The following is a 19,136-nucleotide window of genomic DNA, read 5'->3' on the forward strand; positions in this document are numbered from 1 at the left end:
TCTGGTCTGGAACTCCTGGGCTCAAGTGATCCACCCGCCTTGGCCTACTAAAGTGTGGCAATTACAGGCGTGAGCCACCACACCTGGCCACATGTACTTTTTAACAGTAGTCTAATCTGAGTTCTATGGATAATGACTTCCTGTCACTATTTATCAACATGACTTTTATACAAATTAAGAAATCTATGGGCGTGCTCTTGGACTGCTCTCTGGCCAGCACCCTCTCCTGTGTCTATAGTCTAACCCATCTCTTCATTTCCCTCAACCTCAGATGGAGCATCTACCAAAATGCAGATTTTTGCAAATATCCTTACAGGGAAGATCATCACCTCGAGGTTGAACCCTCGGATACAACCGAAAAATGTAAAGGCCAATATCCAGGATAAGGAAGGAATTCCTCCTGATCAGCAAATACAAGCGACTGGAAGCTGGCAAGTAACTGGAATATGGACATACTTTCTCTGACTACAACATTCAAAAAGAATCTACTCTTTTTATCTTGTGTTGAGACTTCATGGTAGTGCCAAAAATAGGAAGAAATCTTATCCAACTCCCAAGAATAAGCATAAGAGAAAGAAGGTGAAGTGGGTGTCCTGAAATACTATAAGGTGGATGAAAATGCCAGAATTAGTGGCCTTCATTGGGAGTGCCTTTCAGATGAATGTGGTGCTGGAGTTTTTATGGCCAGCCACTTTCACAGGCATTATTGTGGCTAATGTTGTCTGATTTATTGCTTCAACAAACCAGAGGACAAGTAATTGTGTATTAGTTAATAAAAGACGTGAACAAAAAAAAAAAGAAAAGAAAGAAAGAAAAAAGAAAGGAAGAAAGAAGGAAGGAAGGAAGAAAGAAAAAGAAAGAAAGAAAGAAAGAAAGAAAGAGAAAGAAAAAGAAAGAAAGAAATCTAATAGTCCCTTAAATCTCATTATCACTCCACCCTGAGACATAAAAGTCCATTATACAGGTGAGGTAAGGAGTAGGTTGCATAATTCTTTCCATGGTTGCAAAAATCCAACAGCTGTATAAGTGTTGGTTCTAGCTATTCAGCCCTAAAAGGGTTAAAGTGCCTGGTGTCCTTAGTCTAAGAGCAGCAGTACAAACTTGCACTCTAGCCTTGAGCAACCACAATTCAGTCAGCTTCAGAGGGGCCCAAATGTAGACAAACCAGATAGCAGGGCGTTCTCCACTACTTCACTGTTGGACGGAGGTGCACATTGTACAACCCAGCACCTCAGGAAGCCAAGCTATCAGATAACTTTGCATGAGATGCCTTTGCCTAAAACTCAAATGCTCATATGAAAAGGATTTTACACTTTAGAATAAAATACATGCTTAACTAGAAATTGAGCGTTCTCAAATCAGAAAGGTCAACTGGCTTTAATAACTATTGAAATAACTCATGTAAAATATCACTGCTGGGCAACAGAGCATATTACTCATATTTCTCAAGTGATTCCCCGTGCAAATAGCTAGACTCTAATCAGCTGGATTAGAATCAAGGTAATCTACTCCATGAATTTATAATCACGTAATATTACTTTGAGCACTCAGCCACATCAAACTTGATTGTGAATGGCCTCTCCAAGAGCCCATTCAATTGTACTACAAACTGACTCACTCCAAGCAGCATCACCTTAACTCTTGAGCTAGCTGTGCAAAGTAACATTCAGGGACCATCTCAGATGGTGCCGGGTAGTCAGTGACTCACACTTATTGTACTAAATGCTAAGCTCTGACTCAGAGTGAGCCCTATTAGTTGCTGACTGACACTGTACTTGTTTGAATAGAAGCTCACATTCTGAGTCACCTGGTGTTGCACTGAAAACCAATCTGAAATATTCCCAATTGGACGGTGATACACATTATAATCATATTGGGACCTGACTTGACACATGTGATTTCAAAACTAAGTTCTGCCAAACTGGCTTGGGAGCATGCTAGAAAGTCACTCCCTTCTTAAATGCCCTGTCCTTCTGTCTAAGAACATGTAGTAAGTATCCCAAGATGCAAAGTCAAGAGTAGGGTATTCATGCAAGAGGTTTCTTGGGGTCAAAAAAAAAAAAAAAAAAAAAAAAAAAATAAGATACTCAGTATCCAGTTCACACACTGGAGAAAACCATGGTTTCCTTTGTCAAGGATGAAGGCATAATTCCTCGAAGTACCTTCCCTGGAAGACACACCATCACTATAAATAACTTTGTAAGACCAGATGTTCACTAGAAAGTCTCTGCTGTATAATTCTTAAACTGTTAATATGAGGGCTGAACCTTTAAGCCACCATCTGCATCTGTCCATGGAAGATGAATGTGGTTAGATGGCCACATGCAGAAATAAAAGAACAGTAGGATTTCAGGAATTGATACTCAAGTGCCTGGAATGAAACCAGTTACAGGCTACTGCATTAAAATAAGAAAGCTTTTCTCTTTTACTGTTGCTACTCCATAAAATCTAGAATAAAAAAATCTTCTGTGTAATTCTGAAGGCCTTTTCTAAAAGGCTTTGTTATAGGAAAGACCTTCAAAGCCAGCTGGAAAGGTATTTTAAGAATTCAAGAAAAGCTCAAAGATGATTTCTAAAACTGCTACAAGAGATTAACAGAATTTGCAATCAAATGTATACCCAAGTGGGGCCTAAAATGCTAATGCTGGCTCTGACAATAGCTTGATCTGTAACCTTACCGTACCTGAGGCGAGTCATGTGGTCATGTCTTATAATGTGAGGGACCAAGATAAAGCTGTGGGACAAGAGTAGCCATGACATGACTGCCTAGTCCTTCTTGGTGCTAGAGATAGCACATGCTTGTACACTTTTTCCTTATTTATACTTTCTATCTGTTAACAGTTCATTAATCCGTAGTAAACAGGAAATCAGCAGTGTGGTGTGTAAGAGCCCAGGGGAATGAGTCAGAAGTCCTCATTCTATTTTGGCCCCTAATTAGCTGGAGATCTCTGGCCCAGACCCTTAACCTCTCTGAATGTTTTCTCATCCATAAAACGAAGGAGGTAGAATAAGTAACCTGATTTTCATCTTTCTGTATTTCTGATATAAGGGATGTTTCAGCTAAAACATTTACAGTGATCTCAAACAAGTTAGCACTTCAAGCTCCTAAGGTACATTTTCAGATTATCTTAAACTGGCTGTTCATCAGCCCTGGCAACACAGTGAGATCCTGTCTCTATAAAAATTAAAAAATTAACCAGGTGCAGTGGCAGGTACCTTAAGTCTCAGCTACTCCTGAGGCTGAGATGGGAGGATCCCTTGAATCTGGGAGTTCAAGGGTGCAGTGGGCCTCAGTTGTGCCACTGCACTCCAGCCTGGGTGAGAGAGTGAGACACAGTCTCAAAAAAAAAAAAAAAAAAAAAAAAAAAAAAAAAAAAGACTGTTTTTCTAATTTTGATGATGGACATGTGTTTCATTATGCATACTCTTTATAGTATACAAAAATATGCATTCTGTTACTGATCTTATTTATAGTTTGAAGTCTAGCCAATTTAGCCTCAATATAATAATAGTAATAACAGCTTTTGCTTGGTATGTGCCATCCCGTTATAAGAGCTCTATGTTATTAATTTACTAAATGCTGTCAGCTAGCCCGTTAGGTAGGTACTCTTTTTTTTTTTTTTTTTTTTGAGACGGAGTTTTGCTCTTGTTGCCCAGGCTGGAGTGCAGTGGCTCCATCTTGGCTCACTACAACCTCTGCCTCCCGAGTTCAAGCAATTCTCCTGCCTCAGCCTCCAGAGTAGCTGAGATTACAGGCGCCAGCAACAACACCCAGCTAATTTTTTGTATTTTTAGTAGAGACGGGGTTTCACCACGTTGGCCAGGCTGGTCTCGAACTCCTGACCTCAGGTGATCCCCCTGCCTCATTCTCTCAAAGTGCTGGGATTACAGGAGTGAGCCACCACGCCCGGCCGAGGTAGGTACTCTTATTATCCCCATTTCACAGATGATAAAACTAACGCCCAGAGAGGATAAGTAACTAGTCCAAGGTTATGCAGTTAGGTTGGGATCTGAACCCGGTTACAGAGCTCAAGACTCTCACTGGTTTGGCGACATTGCCTCTCATATGCGTTACTAATACGTGATTAAAAAAAAAAAAGATGTCACTTATGGCGGTGGCTCACTCCTGTAATCCCAGCACTTTGTGAGGCCGAGGCAGGTGGATCACCTGAGGTCGGGAGTTCGAGAGCAGCCTGACCAACACGGAGAAACCCCGTCTCTACTAAATACAAAAAATTAGCCAGGAGTGGTGGCGCTTGCCTGTAATCCCAGCCCCAGCTACTCGGGAGGCTGAGGCAGGAGAATCGCTTGAACCCAGGAGGCAGAGGTTGCAGTGAGCCGAGATCGCACCATTGCACTCCAGCCTGGGCAACAAGATCGAAACTGAGTCTCAAAGAAAAAAAGAAAGATGTCACTTAATGAACAGAAGATAAACAGGATGAGACCCAATAGAAAATTAGGTTTTGAGGAAAAAAATATTTTAAAACAGTAAATTGCAAACTGTGGTTGTGCCAAAAAAACTTACAGAGTAATTTCACTAGAAATGTCCTTGTCAAGTTTGGGGAGGAAGTCAGACCGTTTTGCGAACTTGAACATTTGTTTAGTCAATTCCACGGTGTGGAGGCACTAGGAGTGAAATGAAGCCAAGCCACTCCAGGGCCCTGCCACCTGTGTCCCAAGCAGGGTGGATGGAGACTGATGCAGAAGCCCCTTGCTCCCCACGCGCCAGGGCAATGAGGAGCCCGCGTGCAGGTGCCTGATTCCGCTAGCCAGTGGGCGAGGGTCCTGCCGACACCGAGGGCACCAAGGCTGGGGTTTTGATACCAACGAACCCCAGCCAGGTGACTGGGGAATGTGGGGAGGTCGACAAAGAGCGACAGGCTTTTGCTAATTTTTTTTTTTTTTTTTTTTTTGAGATGGAGTCTCGCTCTGTCGCCCAGGTCGAGGGCAGTGGCGCGAGCTTTCGCCAAATTATGAGACGGACAGGAATCGAGGAGATTCCCCTGTAGCGCTGTTCACCTTCCGGATAGAAATCCTGTCGACCACGTTCACTTCTCCACCCCGTGCATCGCCGGTGGTCCGTGAGCAGCAGCTGCTCCCCAGGGATCCCCCTAGCCTGTCCGGGAGCGCTCTGCACCGCCTCGTCCCTGCTGCTGGGGTCGCTCGCTGGCCCTGGCTGCTCGCCAGGGTTTTCCTTTGATGCTGTCAAGTCCGGGAAGCTCACGTTGCAACTCAGTGTCGGCGCGCCGCCTCTCCCAATGCCCCTTCCCCACTCACTCCCCCACAAGCGTGGAGGGAGGTGGGGGAGGTCGTGGCGCCTATAGACCCCCTCCCGGCGCCCACTCTCTCTCGCCCACTTCTCTAGCAGCCGGAGGGCCGCAGCGCACGCAAACCTTTCCCCAAAACGCCCACCCCACTGTTAGCTAGTTGCATCTCTCAGGGCTCCTCCCCCACCCATTCCTCCACCAGAGCTGGGTGGGGGGATCGCGGCGCACACAGAGACGGGAAAGCCACCCTTGTCCCGGAGCGCCGCTTCCCTAGAGGCCCCTGGCCTGTCCGCTCCCCCAACGCTGGAGGATACCCGCGCACACAGACCCTCCCCTCCAACGCCCACCTCGGTCCCCAGCAGCGGCCCGCACCCCCACCTCCCGCCCCCAGTCTCCCGCCCTCCGCTCCCTGCTTTCCAGTCCGCAGTCCGGGCGCCCAGACTTGTTCCGACTTCCCAGGGCAGCTCCGAGGGTGCGGAAGATCAAGTGCCCGGATTTGTTCCAGGAAAATCCCGGCGGCGCCTGCACGTTAACTGCCTTGGCGCAGGCGAAGGGTGGAGGGCACTTCTCTGTTCATTCGGTTTTCAAGAGCATGAACAGAGGCTCCGAGTGAACGCCCACACCTAGTTGGTCCTCTGGGGTCCATGCGCCGGGCGCCCACTTCCTCACCCTGCCCCTCGGTGCCCCTGCCCTGGTTGCACTTCTCCTAAAAGCAGGCGCTCTGATTCCAGGAGGCTCTGTCTCCTTTCCCTTCCCAGCGGCGCTCAAACCACCCGCCCCGGGCGCCTGGCCCCTTCCTTATCCTCTCCCTACACGGTGAGAACGCCGACGCTTCCACCCGCCTGGACTTTCCAAAATACGCTTCGGGTGATCAGTGCTATTTCTAGGGTCTAAAGTCTAGACTTCTGCGTTCTCCACCAAGTCACCGACCCGAGGCCGCAGAGGTGGAATCGCGGACGCCCTGGCAGGCCCGGGACATACTGATCCTGGTGGCGCGAAGGCCCTCTTCGGACACAGACGCACCCGCAGCCACACTCCCCCAAACACGCACTAAAGCTACCGGCAGTAACCCCCGACTCGCACCCGCTCCCGCCCAGCAGCAACGGCGACACCCCGAGGTCCGGACGCGCTGCGCGCCCCTCCTAGCCTCGGCCACTTTCCAGCACGAAGCCTCAGGGAGAGCCCGAGAGGAAGAAAGAGAGGTCGAGGAACCAGGATACTCACGAACCCACTGTCCACCCCGCCAGCCGGAGGGGAAGCCCCGGCCGGCTCGCCTCCGTCCGCCGTGCGCATGCGTCCGGCGGGTGCCTTCTTTCTATTGCAGCGCCGAGGGCTGCCCTCTCTACGTCTGCGATTGCTCCGGGCGCCTTTCCCCTTTCTCCGGCTCTCGATCTTTGCTGTAACCCTTTTCTCCCGGCCTCTTCCTCCCCTTGCTCTGCCTCCTCCCCGCCCCCTCACTCCCTTTACCCGGCCGGGCAATCCCACGTCTCGCCTCCCTCCAGCGGCGGCGCACTCCACCGCGGCGGGCGCTAGGGGTATCCCCGAGGTCCCAAGCGGCGCGCGACCTCCACCCCGGCCGCAGCCTCACTGCTCCAGCCCTGGATTAGCAAGTCCCAGGAGTGTGGATACGAAGCCAGGCGCGCGTGGAGGGCGTCCTCGAAGCCCTCTGTGTCATCGCCTCCCCTCGGCGCGCGGGGGCAGAGCGAGACTCGAGTGTGCTGGACTACGTGCTCGGACCTTGTGAATGAAGGGAGCGGGAGGGAGGAGCGGGGTTGGGCGGCTGGCGCGGAGCGGGTGCTTGGTCCCCAGAGCTTCGCGTCTGTGGACTGCCCGCCTACAGAGGGCAGCCCCCTACCTTCTCCGCGGCCCGGGGCACCTCTCGGAGCTCTGTTCCCGCCCCTCCCCGGCGCAGCCTCGGCCTCCGGTCTTCCCGCCCTGGAAAGCGGCCCTCGCCGCCTCCCAGCTAGCCAGAGCGCGGAGGCCCCACTCGGCAAACGAGCGGGGGATAAGGGGAGGAACTAACCCCTGACTCCGGCTCCCGCTGAAACCCTCGGCAGTCGCCCTCCGCGTCCCCTTCTCCAGGGACTCCCGAGTCCGGGAAGAGGAGTAGACCAGGGGGCAGCGGGAGGGGGAACCAAGCTGCCCAGCTCTCCAGACTCGCAACACCGCGTGTCCCCGTGGCCCGCAGCGTCCCCTCGAGAGTGGGACCCGGTGGGGCCGCGGGGGTAGTTCCCTGGAGCCCGGAGGGCTAAGCTGAAGCTGGAAACTGACCTGACACAAAAATAACATCACGTCATTTCCTCCCTTGCCTGCCGAGAGGGCAGGGGAGTGGGAGAGCGAGCGCGGGGAGCCGGCGGAGGCGCGTCTGGGGGAGGCTCGGAGTAGGGGGAGGAGAGCGACACGCCGGGAGTTTGAAAGGCAGTTTGAAAGGGAAGAGCGAGGGCTCCCTCCCGTTTTCTTGGACCCTGGAAAGGAAATGGCCCAGGAAAAAGTAGCTTGGAGTGTCTTCCCGCGAGGAGGGGCGGTGTCCCGGGAGCCTCCAGTGTCCCGTCCTATGACTTGCCCAGCCTTGTCCCGGCCTAACCGACCTTGCCGCCTTTCCCCGCTGCTGGCCCGGGCGGAGCGGGTCAGTCGGGGTTAGGAAGAATCGGGAGAGGCTGGTGTCCTGGGGAGGCTGGGTGTGGGGCGTAATGGAGACCACGATACTCACCGGCATGGGCGAGCTCTGCCCAGCGGTGGCGTCTTCTTCCCTGGGCTTGCCGACCGGACGGGCGGGCCTCAGCGGACGACCCCCCGAGGGTCGGCCGGGCAGTGCCAGCGCCGCCCCGAGCAGGAGCGAGAGGCGGCCTGGCAGCTCCTCGTGCCCCCGCGAGAGCCGGGCGGCCGGCAGGGCGGGAAGCAGGGGGGAGAAGTTCGGGCGCCTCCGGGGAGCTTCGGGAGGGGGTCGCCGGAGAAGGTGAGAGAAGAACCTTGTGAGACTGGAAAGCGGGCTATAAAGGAGGCCGAGCAGCTTCGGGGCGGCAGGCGAGTCTGGGAGCTGTGCAGGCGGGAAGGGCTGGGGCAGGGAGAGAGAAACAAAACCAGCATACGGTTAATGTGGTGTCCGGCCGCTTAGACGGGGCTCTTTACTACAGAGTTTTGAGGCGTTACTTTGGGGGTGCAAGAGAAGGTCGGTGAAAGCAAAAGGAAAGGCCTACAGTTAGATTCTTTCCCCTCCCACTCCTGTTTTTCCTAACTCCGTGCTACTTGAAGTGTGGTCCGTGGGCCAGCAGCTTCGCCAACACCTAGGAGCTTGTTAGAAATACTTCTGAGCCCCACCCAGGCTACTGCATCGGAATCTGCATAGTAGCATTCCCAGGGGACTCTTATGTGCGCTGAATGTGACATGCGCTATGCAGAAGGGTCTGTGTTCACATCTCCTGGTTCTTCAGAATTTGGATGAAAATCTTAGTTCACTTTTGTAACTGTTACTCTTCCCCTCCCTTCTCTGATCTTCCCTTGTTCCCCCTGCCCTTTCGCATCTCCCTAAGTGCCCAGGGTTCTGCCTGCCAGAGGCACAGAGTTCGCCTTGGCTACTAGATTCTATTGAGATTGTTGCCTATGGAAGGTCCAGATACTGGCTGAAGGTGGCTGAAGGGCCCCAGACCCTTCACAGGCTGGTTGGAGAAAGGGACTGGCCATTGCGGCTGTGGTTATGTTACGTGGAGCAGGGAACACCGGGATTCCATGTTAGGGCTGCTACTACAAGTGAACCCTCTATGGTCCCCCTTTCCAAACTCCATGTGTCCTTCTTATTCTCGGGAACACCGGCCTTTCCACCTTCCACTTGTTGCTTAGGAGACCTAAGCGATGAGGATTTTTTTTTTCCCCTTGGAAAGTGGAGGGAAGCATTAGTTTAGAAGTCAGAAACCCACGGTTCTACACTCAACCTTGCCACGAACTTAATGGCTAATACTGGGAAAGGCTCTTTATTTTCTGAGTTCATTTATAAAGGGATTGAACTCAGTGGCTTTTTAAGGTCACCTGCCTCGTTCAGGCTCTCATCTTTGAGACGCTCTAAGTTTCTTGGTGCACTGACGTTTAGTGTAGTTACAAACCGGAATGTAGCTCGGCCAATCCAAACACCCCCTCATGCCAAACAAAAAACAATTTAATCTGTCTGTGAAAAACAAGAGCGGTGGTTGCCAAAAAAAATGAAGGTGGAGGCGGGAAGCAGCGAATAAAGTGCCGGGGTGGTGAGGCGCGGGAGGCGAGCGCGGGTGCTCTGGGTTGGGCGTGGGTCCCAGGGGCGCGGCGGCCGCTCTCCAGGGTCCTGAAGGCGGGAGCGGTCGCGGGCGGCCTCGTGGGCCTGGCGCGGTTCCCTCACTCCGCAGTCACCAGGCCCGGCCTGTTTTCTTTCGGCGGTGGAAGTCTTGTGGGAAGCGATTGTCAGGAGAGAGGGAAGGAAACCTAGCAACCCATTCTCATTCATGAGGCCTTTTCTGGGAAAGCCGCGAGTGCGGTGGCTGATTTGTCTTTCTGTCGTTTGTTTGTTCCCGGGTGAGTTGAACTCGGTTTGCATTTCCGAGTAAGTTCACACTGTTTCACTTCCCCTCATTACCTTTTCCTGGAGAATGGGGTCGTTCTCCTAGTATTTTCATTCTCCCCGTTCAGCTGCTCCCCTCCCCCGCTATCTGGCAAGGTGCTTTTATTTTAGGGGCTGGAGCTGGGAGCTGAGGAGGCTTCTGGAGAAGCGCCAACAGCTTCCTGGAGGGGGTAAAGTGGGCGACTTGGAAATCGGTCTTGGCGCCCAGGGAATGAGCTGCTGAGCGTTCGTCTCGCCCGGGAGAAGGACAGGGGACGCGACCCTCCGGCTGGGGCTTGGGGTGTGGAGGCTCAGCTGCCGCCATGTGTGCTCGGCCTCCGCCCGGCAGCTGGTCCTGGGAGGCACCTGCGGGGGACTGCGGGGCGGCGGCCGCGTCTGCGCCCCGCTCCGGAGCTAGGGCCCTCGGCGAGGGCGGGAACTTCGGCGGCCAAGGGCGCCCGGGCCGGCGGGACCCTATGCTAAGAAGTCGAGAGAGGACCAGCCGGGTTCCTGGAGACCTAAAGCCTGATGAGCCCACCCACGACTTTCCTGACCCTACGCAAGGGCTTGAACAAAGCCGAAAATGCTGAAAGGGAGCGCCCAGCACTCTTCTGCGACGCACGCCCAACTTCGAGGAGCCGGAGCGAGCTCCAAAGGCCTTTCGTGGGTTGCAGAATTTGTCGTCTCCAGCTCCTGTTTTCAAATGGTTTTGTGAGAACGTGCGAACTCGTAACCTCGTTTCTCCCCTCACCCCAGTCCTTCTTCCCGAGTCACTTGCACGCCCCTGCCCCTTCCTTGGGCACGCTTCATTAGGCATTTTGCTTCGGTCCTGTGCTTTGAGACAGAGACTCTTGTGAGGGAAGTGGTGGAAATGGTCAGACAGAATAAAAGTCCCAAACCTGATCCAAGAAAAACAAGACTCAGCTCCTTTGCTCCTCTGGAGACAGTCACCGCTTGCCGGCCCCACACTGGCCTCCGGATCAGCCGCCTGCTCGCCTGCTTCTCTGAAGCCACCGCGAGTCTGGCTCGCGGAACCCAGCGGCTTATCCAGTTAGGGGAAGGGATGAGGGTGAATCAAGCAAGTTGTGGGGTGCTGGAATCCTTCCGCACTTCTGGCAAGGACGAAGCCGAAGAGTATCAATGTAGCCAAAAAATTCGATCTGAGAAAAGACCTTCAGCTGCCCGAAGGGCTGCACTTTGGGCTGCACTTCAGAGAGCCTTGTCCTCCTTTTAGGCCAGATTCTATTTGACAGTCTAAGGCTTTTAATAATATTAGCCACAGATTGGAATTATCAGGACCATATTCCTGGAAGCACTGGCCCTTAGGGATCCAGATTATTTGGGGAATACTTTATTCCGATTGAACCACCACATCCCTAATCAATCATGTTGACTACTGAACAGCAACCAGAGTGCCTTTATGCAAACGAAAATCGCCACAGCCTAAATCCATATGAACAATGTCTTGCCCACTTCAAATGGAAGGTTTTCTCTCATGCTTAAACAGCAGCATTTCATAAAGGAAACATCCATAGCAGAATAAAGGACTCCTGTACCAAAACTTTCTGAGAGCCTTTAGAATTAAAGTCAGGGTTCTAACAGAATTTGAAGTTAGTTTTATGAAATGACCTATTTTCTCCTGGACTTTATTTTTAAGTTCCACTTTGTTGTAGTTTAGTCATATTATACATTTTAACTTTCTGTTATTTTTTTTTTTTTTTTTTTTTTTGAGACGGAGTCTCGCTCTGTCACCCAGGCTGGAGTGCAGTGGCCGGATCTCAGCTCACTGCAAGCTCCGCCTCCTGGGTTCACGCCATTCTCCGGCCTCAGCCTCCCGAGTAGCTGGGACTACAGGCGCCCGCCACCTCGCCCGGCTAGTTTTTTTTGTATTTCTTAATAGAGACGGGGTTTCACCGTGTTAGCCAGGATGGTCTCGATCTCCTGACCTCGTGATCCGCCCGTCTCGGCCTCCCAAAGTGCTGGGATTACAGGCTTGAGCCACCGCGCCCGGCCAACTTTCTGTTATTTGGAAATGTAATTCCTCCACTTGGATCGAAGAATCTAGCTGACAGTGAAAACTATAAAGGCAAATCTTCCCCTGCACTGACCATAAATTATGCAGATTGAAAGGTGGCAATATAAATAACAGCTCCTGGCTACTAGAGTCACAGGTTAACATTAATTTGAGGTGAACCCAACTCTTCATAATATGTTTCCATTATTAAGGTTCCTTCAGAATCTCAAGGTTCCTCGTGAACATACAACTCTTAAAAAGAATATTTCTGCAGCTCATAATCAGCTCTGACTTATTCCATTCTTTTAATAACTTTTAAAATGTATTTATGCCTAGGGCTTATGTGGAGATGTCATAAAGAGATGTGTAATGGAGGCAATGATAAGGAGGGAGGAGGGGCTGGAAAGGGAAGTGGAGTGGGCCAGACATGAGAGCTACTTAGATGACTTGTATGTCTAGGGAAGGGAAACACTCAAAGGCTCTGTCTGCCCTGCTCCTGCAGATAACTGGGTCCTCTGTTCTCGCCACAGGCATTACTAGCCAAGTAAGGGACGTAGGGTAGGAGATGGTGTTTTTTGTTTTGTTTTGTTTTGGTTTGGTTTTGGTTTTTTTTTTTTTTTCCAGAGTCTTATTCTGCCACCCAGGCTGGAGTAGAGTGGTGTGATCTCAGCTCACTGCAACCTCCACCTCCTGGGTTCAAGCGATTCTCCTGCCTCAGCCTCCTTAGTAGCTGGGATTACAGGCATGCGCCACCTTGCCCAGCTAATTTTTGTATTTTTAGTAGATATGGGGTTTCACCGTGTTGGTCAGGCTGATCTTGAACTTCTGATCTCATGTGATCCTCCCACCTTGGCCTCCCAAAGTGGTGGCATTATAGGCATGAGCCACCATGCCCCGCCGGATATGGTGCTTTGAAACTTATATAAAAACTGAACCCTTGTTATTCTTCTCCAAACTTTCTCCTCTTGCAGTCTTCACCAGCTTAGTAAATGGCAATTTAACTATTTTTGTTCAGGTGAAAAACATCATTGGAGTATCCCAGACTCTCTTTTCAAAATTCTCTGGCCAAATCCAACTACTTCATATTCACAGCTGTTACCCTGTGTTATATGTTGACTTGCACCTCCCAAAATTTACGTATTAAAATCCTAGTCCCTAGTACCTTGGAATATGACCTTACTTGGAAATAGCATTGCAGCAGATGTAATTAGTAAGATGAAGGCCACCCTATTCCAGCATGACTGGTATCCTTATACAAAGGGGAAATTTGGACACAGATATACACACAGAGAGAATGCCATGTAAGGCAGAAATTGGGTTGATGCATCCACAGCCCAAGAAATGCCAGAGGTTGACTGCAAACGAGGCATGGAGTATATTCTGCCTCAAAAGGAATTTGGCCTCAATATTGCAACATGGAAACCCTGACTGAGTTTCGAACCTTCCTGTCCTATCCTGTGGACTTCGGAATGAAGACTGCAACATCAGCTCTTACTTGAATTTCCAGCCTGCTGGCCTGCCCTGCAGATTTCAGACTTGACACCCCCCACAATTACATGAGCCAATTCCTTAAAGTATATCTCTCCCCATGTAACACACAGATGCACACACACACACACACACACACACACACACACACCTTCTTATTGCTTCTGATTCTCTGGGGAACCTTGACTAATGCACACCCCTCGCTGATCTTTCTCCTTTCCTTTACCATATTTCCTGTCATAGTCTCATTTCAACACTGAAGCCAAAGTTATCCTTCAAAACAGTTATCCTTGAAAATGTCACTCTACAGCTGCAGACTTTCTTTCTTTTTTCTGAGACAGAGTCTTGCTTTGTTGGATCCCAGGGCTCACTGCAGCCTCTGCCGCCTGGATTCAAGCAATTCTTATGCCTCAGCCTCCCTGGGATTACAGGAGTGTGCCATGATGACCAACTAATTTTTTTTGTAGTTTTAGTAGAGACAGGGTTTCATCATGTTGGCCAGGCTGGTCTTGAACTCCTGGTCTCAAGCGATCCACCCTCCTCGGCCTCCTAAAGGGCTGGGATTACAGGTGTGAGCCACCGCACCCATCCCAGCTCCAGACTTTCTATTGACTTCTGATTTCAGAGTAAAATTCAAAATCCTTACTCTAGCTCTCAAAGAACTACACGAATGATTCCACTCTGCCTCTGAGATCTCTTCTTCCTCTACAGTTCCTCTCTGCAATACAGTTTTTTTTCTATAGCCCTTGTCACCATCTGACATAGTATATTATCACTTGTTTATTTGTAAGAATTAAGCAATAATTTTGTCTCTTTCGCTTATTGCTATCTCCATAGAATCTAGAAAAGTGCTTGGATGGATAAAGTATTCAATTAATATTTGTTGGACAGGTGAATTAAAAACAAACTCAAATATCATTCAGCCATAAAAAGGAGTGGAATTCTGATACACGCTATGACGTAGATGAACCTTAAAAACATGATGTTAAGTGAAAGATGACAGACGCAAAAGGACAAATATTGTATGACTCCATTTATATGAGGAGCCAAGAATAGGCAAATTCATAGAGACAGAAAGTAGAATAGAGGTTACTAAAGGCTGAGAAGAGGGGAGAATGGGGAGTAATTGTTTGGTGGATATAGAATTTCTGTTTGAGACGTGTATCAGGCCATTCTTGCATTGCTATAAAGAAATACCTGAGGCCGGGCGCGGTGGCTCAACCCTGTAATCCTAGCACTTTGGGAGGCCGAGTTGGGCGGATCACGAGGTCAGGAGATCGAGATCATCCTGGCTAACACGGTGAAACCCCGTCTCTACTAAAAAATACAAAACAAAAACAAAAACAAAAACAAAAAAAAACTAGCCAGGCATGGTGGCTGGCGCCTGTAGTCCCAGCTACTCGGGAGGCTGAGGCAGGAGAATGGCGTAAACCCAGGAGGCAGAGCTTACAGTGAGCTGAGATACGGCCACTGCACTCCAGCCTGGGTGACAGAGCAAGACTCCGTCTCAAAAAAAAAAAAAAAAAAAAAAAAAAAAAAAAAGAAATACCTGAGACTGGGTCATTTATCAAGAAAAACAATTTAATTGGTTCATAGTTCTGCAGGCAGTACAGGAAGCATGGCACTGGCATCTGTCCAGCTTTTGGGGAGGCCTAAGGGAGGTTTTTCTCATGGTGGATGGCGAAGTGGGAGCAGGCCTGTCACATGGCAAGAGGAGGAGCAAGAAATAGAGTAGAGGAGGGAGGTACCGCATATTTTTAAACAACCAGATCGCCTGATAACTCACTCACTATCATGAGGACAGCATCCAGCCATGAGGGATTTGCCCTCATGACTCAATTGCCTCCCACCAGATCATGCCTCCAACACTGGGGATTACAATTCCACGTGAAATTTAGAGGAGACAACATCTGAACTACATCAGGAAGATAAAAGAGTTCTGGAAATAAATAGTGCCATTGAATTGTATGCCTAAAATAGTGAATTTTATGTTATTTATATTTTACTAAATTAAAAAAACCCTCAAGATGTGAGCTGAGAGGAGCCCAAGAAGTCCATCCAGGGAGGAAGGGCGGCTCAGTTAATTACTCTTTATTCTGTCATTGAGTTTGCAGCTATCTCTTGGGGTTCTCTCACTTGATTTCTGCTGCCACCACTCAAAGTGCTTGTAAGAGAGATATTGCCTAGTCTCATTCTGCTCCTAGCGTTTGATGGAACATAGATTGTGACATGGGGGAATAGAAAGAGAACAGCAGAAACAAAAACCAGACCAGGAAGGGTCTTGTAAGCCACTCACTTACTCATTCTTTCAACAAACATTTATTGTGTGTCTCCTGTGTAGAAGGCACTGTCCTAGATGCTTGGGATTCCGTGAATGAGAAAGAACATGACCTCCTATCATGGTGTGGTGAATGGGAGGGTAGTAAGGGTCCGTATAGTCTGAATAGGGCAACCAAATCATGGTAAGGACTTTGGATTTTATTTTAAAAGCAATGGGAAATCACTGAGACGTTTTTCAGCAAGAGAGACATCTAGTTTATATCTTTAAAGACTCCTTTGGCTGCTTTGTATTGGAGTGAATTGGGGAGGGGGCAAGGGTAGGAATAAGAAAGATGATGATGACTTGGACAGGTCATGTAAATAAAAACATAAATAAATGGACAGGTTTGGCAGAAGTTTTAAAGATCGAATTAACAGGACTTCAGATGGATTGTAAGTGCAGGCTGATAAAAAAAAAAAGAATCAAAGATAATTCCTAGTGTGTTTTCTTACTTGAGCAGTTGAATGGTTTACTGAACGGAGGGGACTAGGGAGGAAAATCAAGAATCCTGCTAAAGACAGATTTTTGAGATGGCTATGAGTCATTCAAATGGAGATGTCAGGCAGGTTGATGTAAAAGAGGCTTGGGCTTAGGGTAGGGAGGTCTGAGTGGGAGTCTAGGAGATGTGAATTTGGAAGTATTAGCATACAAAGGTATTTAAACCTACTGGAATTGGATAGGATCCCTAGAGACCAGGAAACAGAGAGACAGAATCCGAGAGAGAAGACTGAATCAATTTAAAGAGTCTGAACCCTATCTAGGTGGAGAAGAGTATCCCCTGACAACATTTAGTCAGGAAGTCAACACAATCATGTGTGTGTTTGTGAAAGATCTCTCTGTTCTCTAGTGTTACTTAGAAGCAGGCATCACTGGAAAGCAGACCAGGGACAAGCTGTTGCAATAATATATATATGTGTGTGTGTATATATATATATATATATATATTTATTTATTTATTTTGAGATGGACTGTCACTCTGTCACCCAAGCTGGAGTGCAGTGGCACGATCTCAACTCATTGCAACCTCCGCCTCTCAGGGTCAAGCGATTCTCCTGCCTCGGCTTCCTAAGTAGCTGGGATTACAGGCGCCCGCCACCACGCCCAGCTAATTTGTGTGTTTTTAGTAGAGACAGGGTTTCACCATGTTGGCCAGGCTGGTCTCAAACTCCTGATCTCAGGTGATCCACCCACCTCAGCCTCCCAAAGTGCTGGGATTACAGGTGTGACCCACCACGCTTGGCCTGCAATAATGTTTTGAGAAATGCTTGTGACTTGATCCAGGAAAGTTTTAAATGGGTTAGAACTAAGTGAACAGATCAAGAGATAATTCAGAGTAATGTGGTCAAAATTTGAAGATTGATTGGAGGTTCGAAATGAGAGCAAGAGCAAGGTCAAGAATTATACCTCCAAGTTTCTAGGTCGAAAGGGAACCATTTGCTGAGATAGAAAACTCAGGAAAAGAAAAGTCTGGGGACAGGGGAAGACATATTGCTAATTTTTTTTTTTTTGAGATGGAGTCTCACTCTGTCACCCAGGCTGGAGTGCAGTGGTGCGATCTCGGCTCACTGCAACCTCTGCCACCCAGCTTCAGGCAATTCTCCTGTCTCAGCCTCCTGAGTAGCTGGGATTACAGGCTCCTGCCGCCACGCCTGGCTAATTTTTGTAGTTTTAGTAGAGACACATTTTCTCCATCTTGGCCAGGCTGGTCTTGAACTCCTGAGCTCGTGAACCACCCACTCGGCCTCCTGAAGTGCTTGCTGGGATTACAGGCATGAGCCACCGCGCCTGGGCCATATTGCTAATTTTGAAGTGCTGCTAGACATTTATATCGCGACGCTCAGCAGATATTTGTAGCTTCTGTGTGGACCTCAGGAGACACAGCTGAGTGGAGTCATCAGTCCATAGGCTGTCTCAAGGCCACTGACACAGTCAAGCTTAGCCAGGGAGAATGAGTCAAGTGAAATGAGAAAAAGGCCAAGGAGGAAAGCCTAGAAAATTCCTGGTATTTCAGAGTCAACAAAGGAAGGGGAAATTTCAAATGAGGCTGATGAAGTGCAGCTCAAGAAGTTGAAGAAAAACAAGATAAAAAGGACACCATCTATAACGTTCCTAATACTGTTCCAAAGACGCATCATTTATTCCATACAATAACAATGCATGCAGGCATTAGTCTCATATGCATTTTACAGAAGACTGTAAAAACTTCAGAAACTCATAAAGGTGAAAAATCTTGCCCAACGAATCATATCTAGAAAATAGCAGAGCAGGTTTGAAGGAATATAAACAAACCCCAGTCTAGCTGGTGTCTAACTCTTTGTTCCTTGTAAAGGGAATGAGGGGTGTGTGTGTGTGTGTGTGTGTGTGTACACACATATGTCTGTGTATACATAGACTATCTCTGTAAGGATGTATAGAGCATAGGAGCTGAAAAAAGTGAAGAGTTGTTGCCTTGGGTGAGAGAATGGTGGTTGGAAAGGGCGGGATGGAGACTGACTATATATTTTATTCTTCACATTGTTGTAATAAAGAGTCTGTGATACAGAATCAATTTTTTAAATGTCTGGCCATTGGCAGCTTCTAGTCACCATCACTCCTACTCCTCCGTCCGCCCGATATCTGGGCAAGCTGACACAAAAGTGCCGGTGCTCTCTCCTTGGGCAGCACCTGCAGGAAGTTCAAACCACGCAAGTCCTGGTCCTTGCAAAGGAGAACCCTCCACTCAGTCCCACCGTGAACCCCAAACCATGCTCCTTTCTCTGCCAGTTTTGGGCCTGCTTGGGGTCCTGCCCTGTTCTGCTTAGAGAGCCTCAATATGTGATCAATAAGCCTTTCCATGTTATCTTGGTGTGCGTAGCCTACTGGTCCTGACAACTATAAGGCTGTGCTATTTTAATTTTGTGTTGTTTTGGTTTTTTGTTTGTTTGTTTGTGTTGAGACTGAGTCTCTCTCACGCTGTCACCTAGGCTGGAGTGCAGTGGCGCAATCTTGGCTCACTGCAACCTCCAACTTCCAGGTTCAAGCGATTCTCCTGCCTCAGCCTCCTGAGTAGTTGGGACTACAGGCAACTGCCAGCATGCCTGGCTAATTTTTGTATTTTTCGTAGAGACGGGGTTTCACCATGTTGGCCAGGCTGGTCTCGAACTCCTGACCTCAAGTGATCTGCTCACCTCAGCCTACCAAAGTGCTGGGATTACAGACAGAAGCTACCGCACCCAGCCCCTGTTTTAATTTTGAATGTTCTAATAAATAAATGTGAATTAACTAAACAATGTTTTAAATGACAGGAATACAAAGAGTCCATGTGCCAAAGTCCTAAGATTCCAAGATCTAACTGTGCTTTCTCCCCACTTTTTATATTTGCTAACTAACTAAAAAGAAAAACAAATATGAAATAAACTAAAGCTCCTGTTTCTTTTCCTGTAGCATTCTATATCCCCAAAGAGCAGGACAGGAGTTATTACATTTGATATCAGAAAATTGAAA

General features: G+C 48.9%; 1 protein-coding gene and 1 pseudogene across 5 annotated transcripts in view; one reads left to right on the plus strand and one right to left on the minus strand.

Moving 5' to 3' along the window:
- RGS20 (regulator of G protein signaling 20) overlaps positions 1–8,793 on the minus strand; it is a 79,533-nt gene extending 70,740 nt beyond the window's left edge. Inside the window, exons 1-2 of one of the 5 annotated variants that reach the window (XM_050801800.1) lie at positions 8,637–8,793; positions 7,978–8,322 (exon numbers count right to left, since the gene is read on the minus strand). In XM_050801800.1, coding sequence (XP_050657757.1) covers positions 7,978–8,322; positions 8,637–8,654 — 363 coding nt within the window. In that variant the 5' untranslated portion in view covers positions 8,655–8,793. Of the gene's footprint in view, positions 1–6,197; positions 6,318–6,734; positions 6,988–7,290; positions 7,489–7,538; positions 7,684–7,977; positions 8,323–8,636 lie in introns of those variants that run through there. The other 4 variants (XM_050801801.1, XM_050801804.1, XM_050801802.1 and 1 more) reach the window with 4 other exon arrangements.
- Positions 279–875, plus strand: LOC126961428 (ubiquitin-40S ribosomal protein S27a-like; annotated as a pseudogene).
- Positions 8,794–19,136: the final 10,343 nt, after the last annotated feature.

The sequence above is a fragment of the Macaca thibetana genome, chromosome 8 (genome assembly GCF_024542745.1).
Source record: "Macaca thibetana thibetana isolate TM-01 chromosome 8, ASM2454274v1, whole genome shotgun sequence".
Classification (NCBI taxonomy): domain Eukaryota; kingdom Metazoa; phylum Chordata; class Mammalia; order Primates; family Cercopithecidae; genus Macaca; species Macaca thibetana.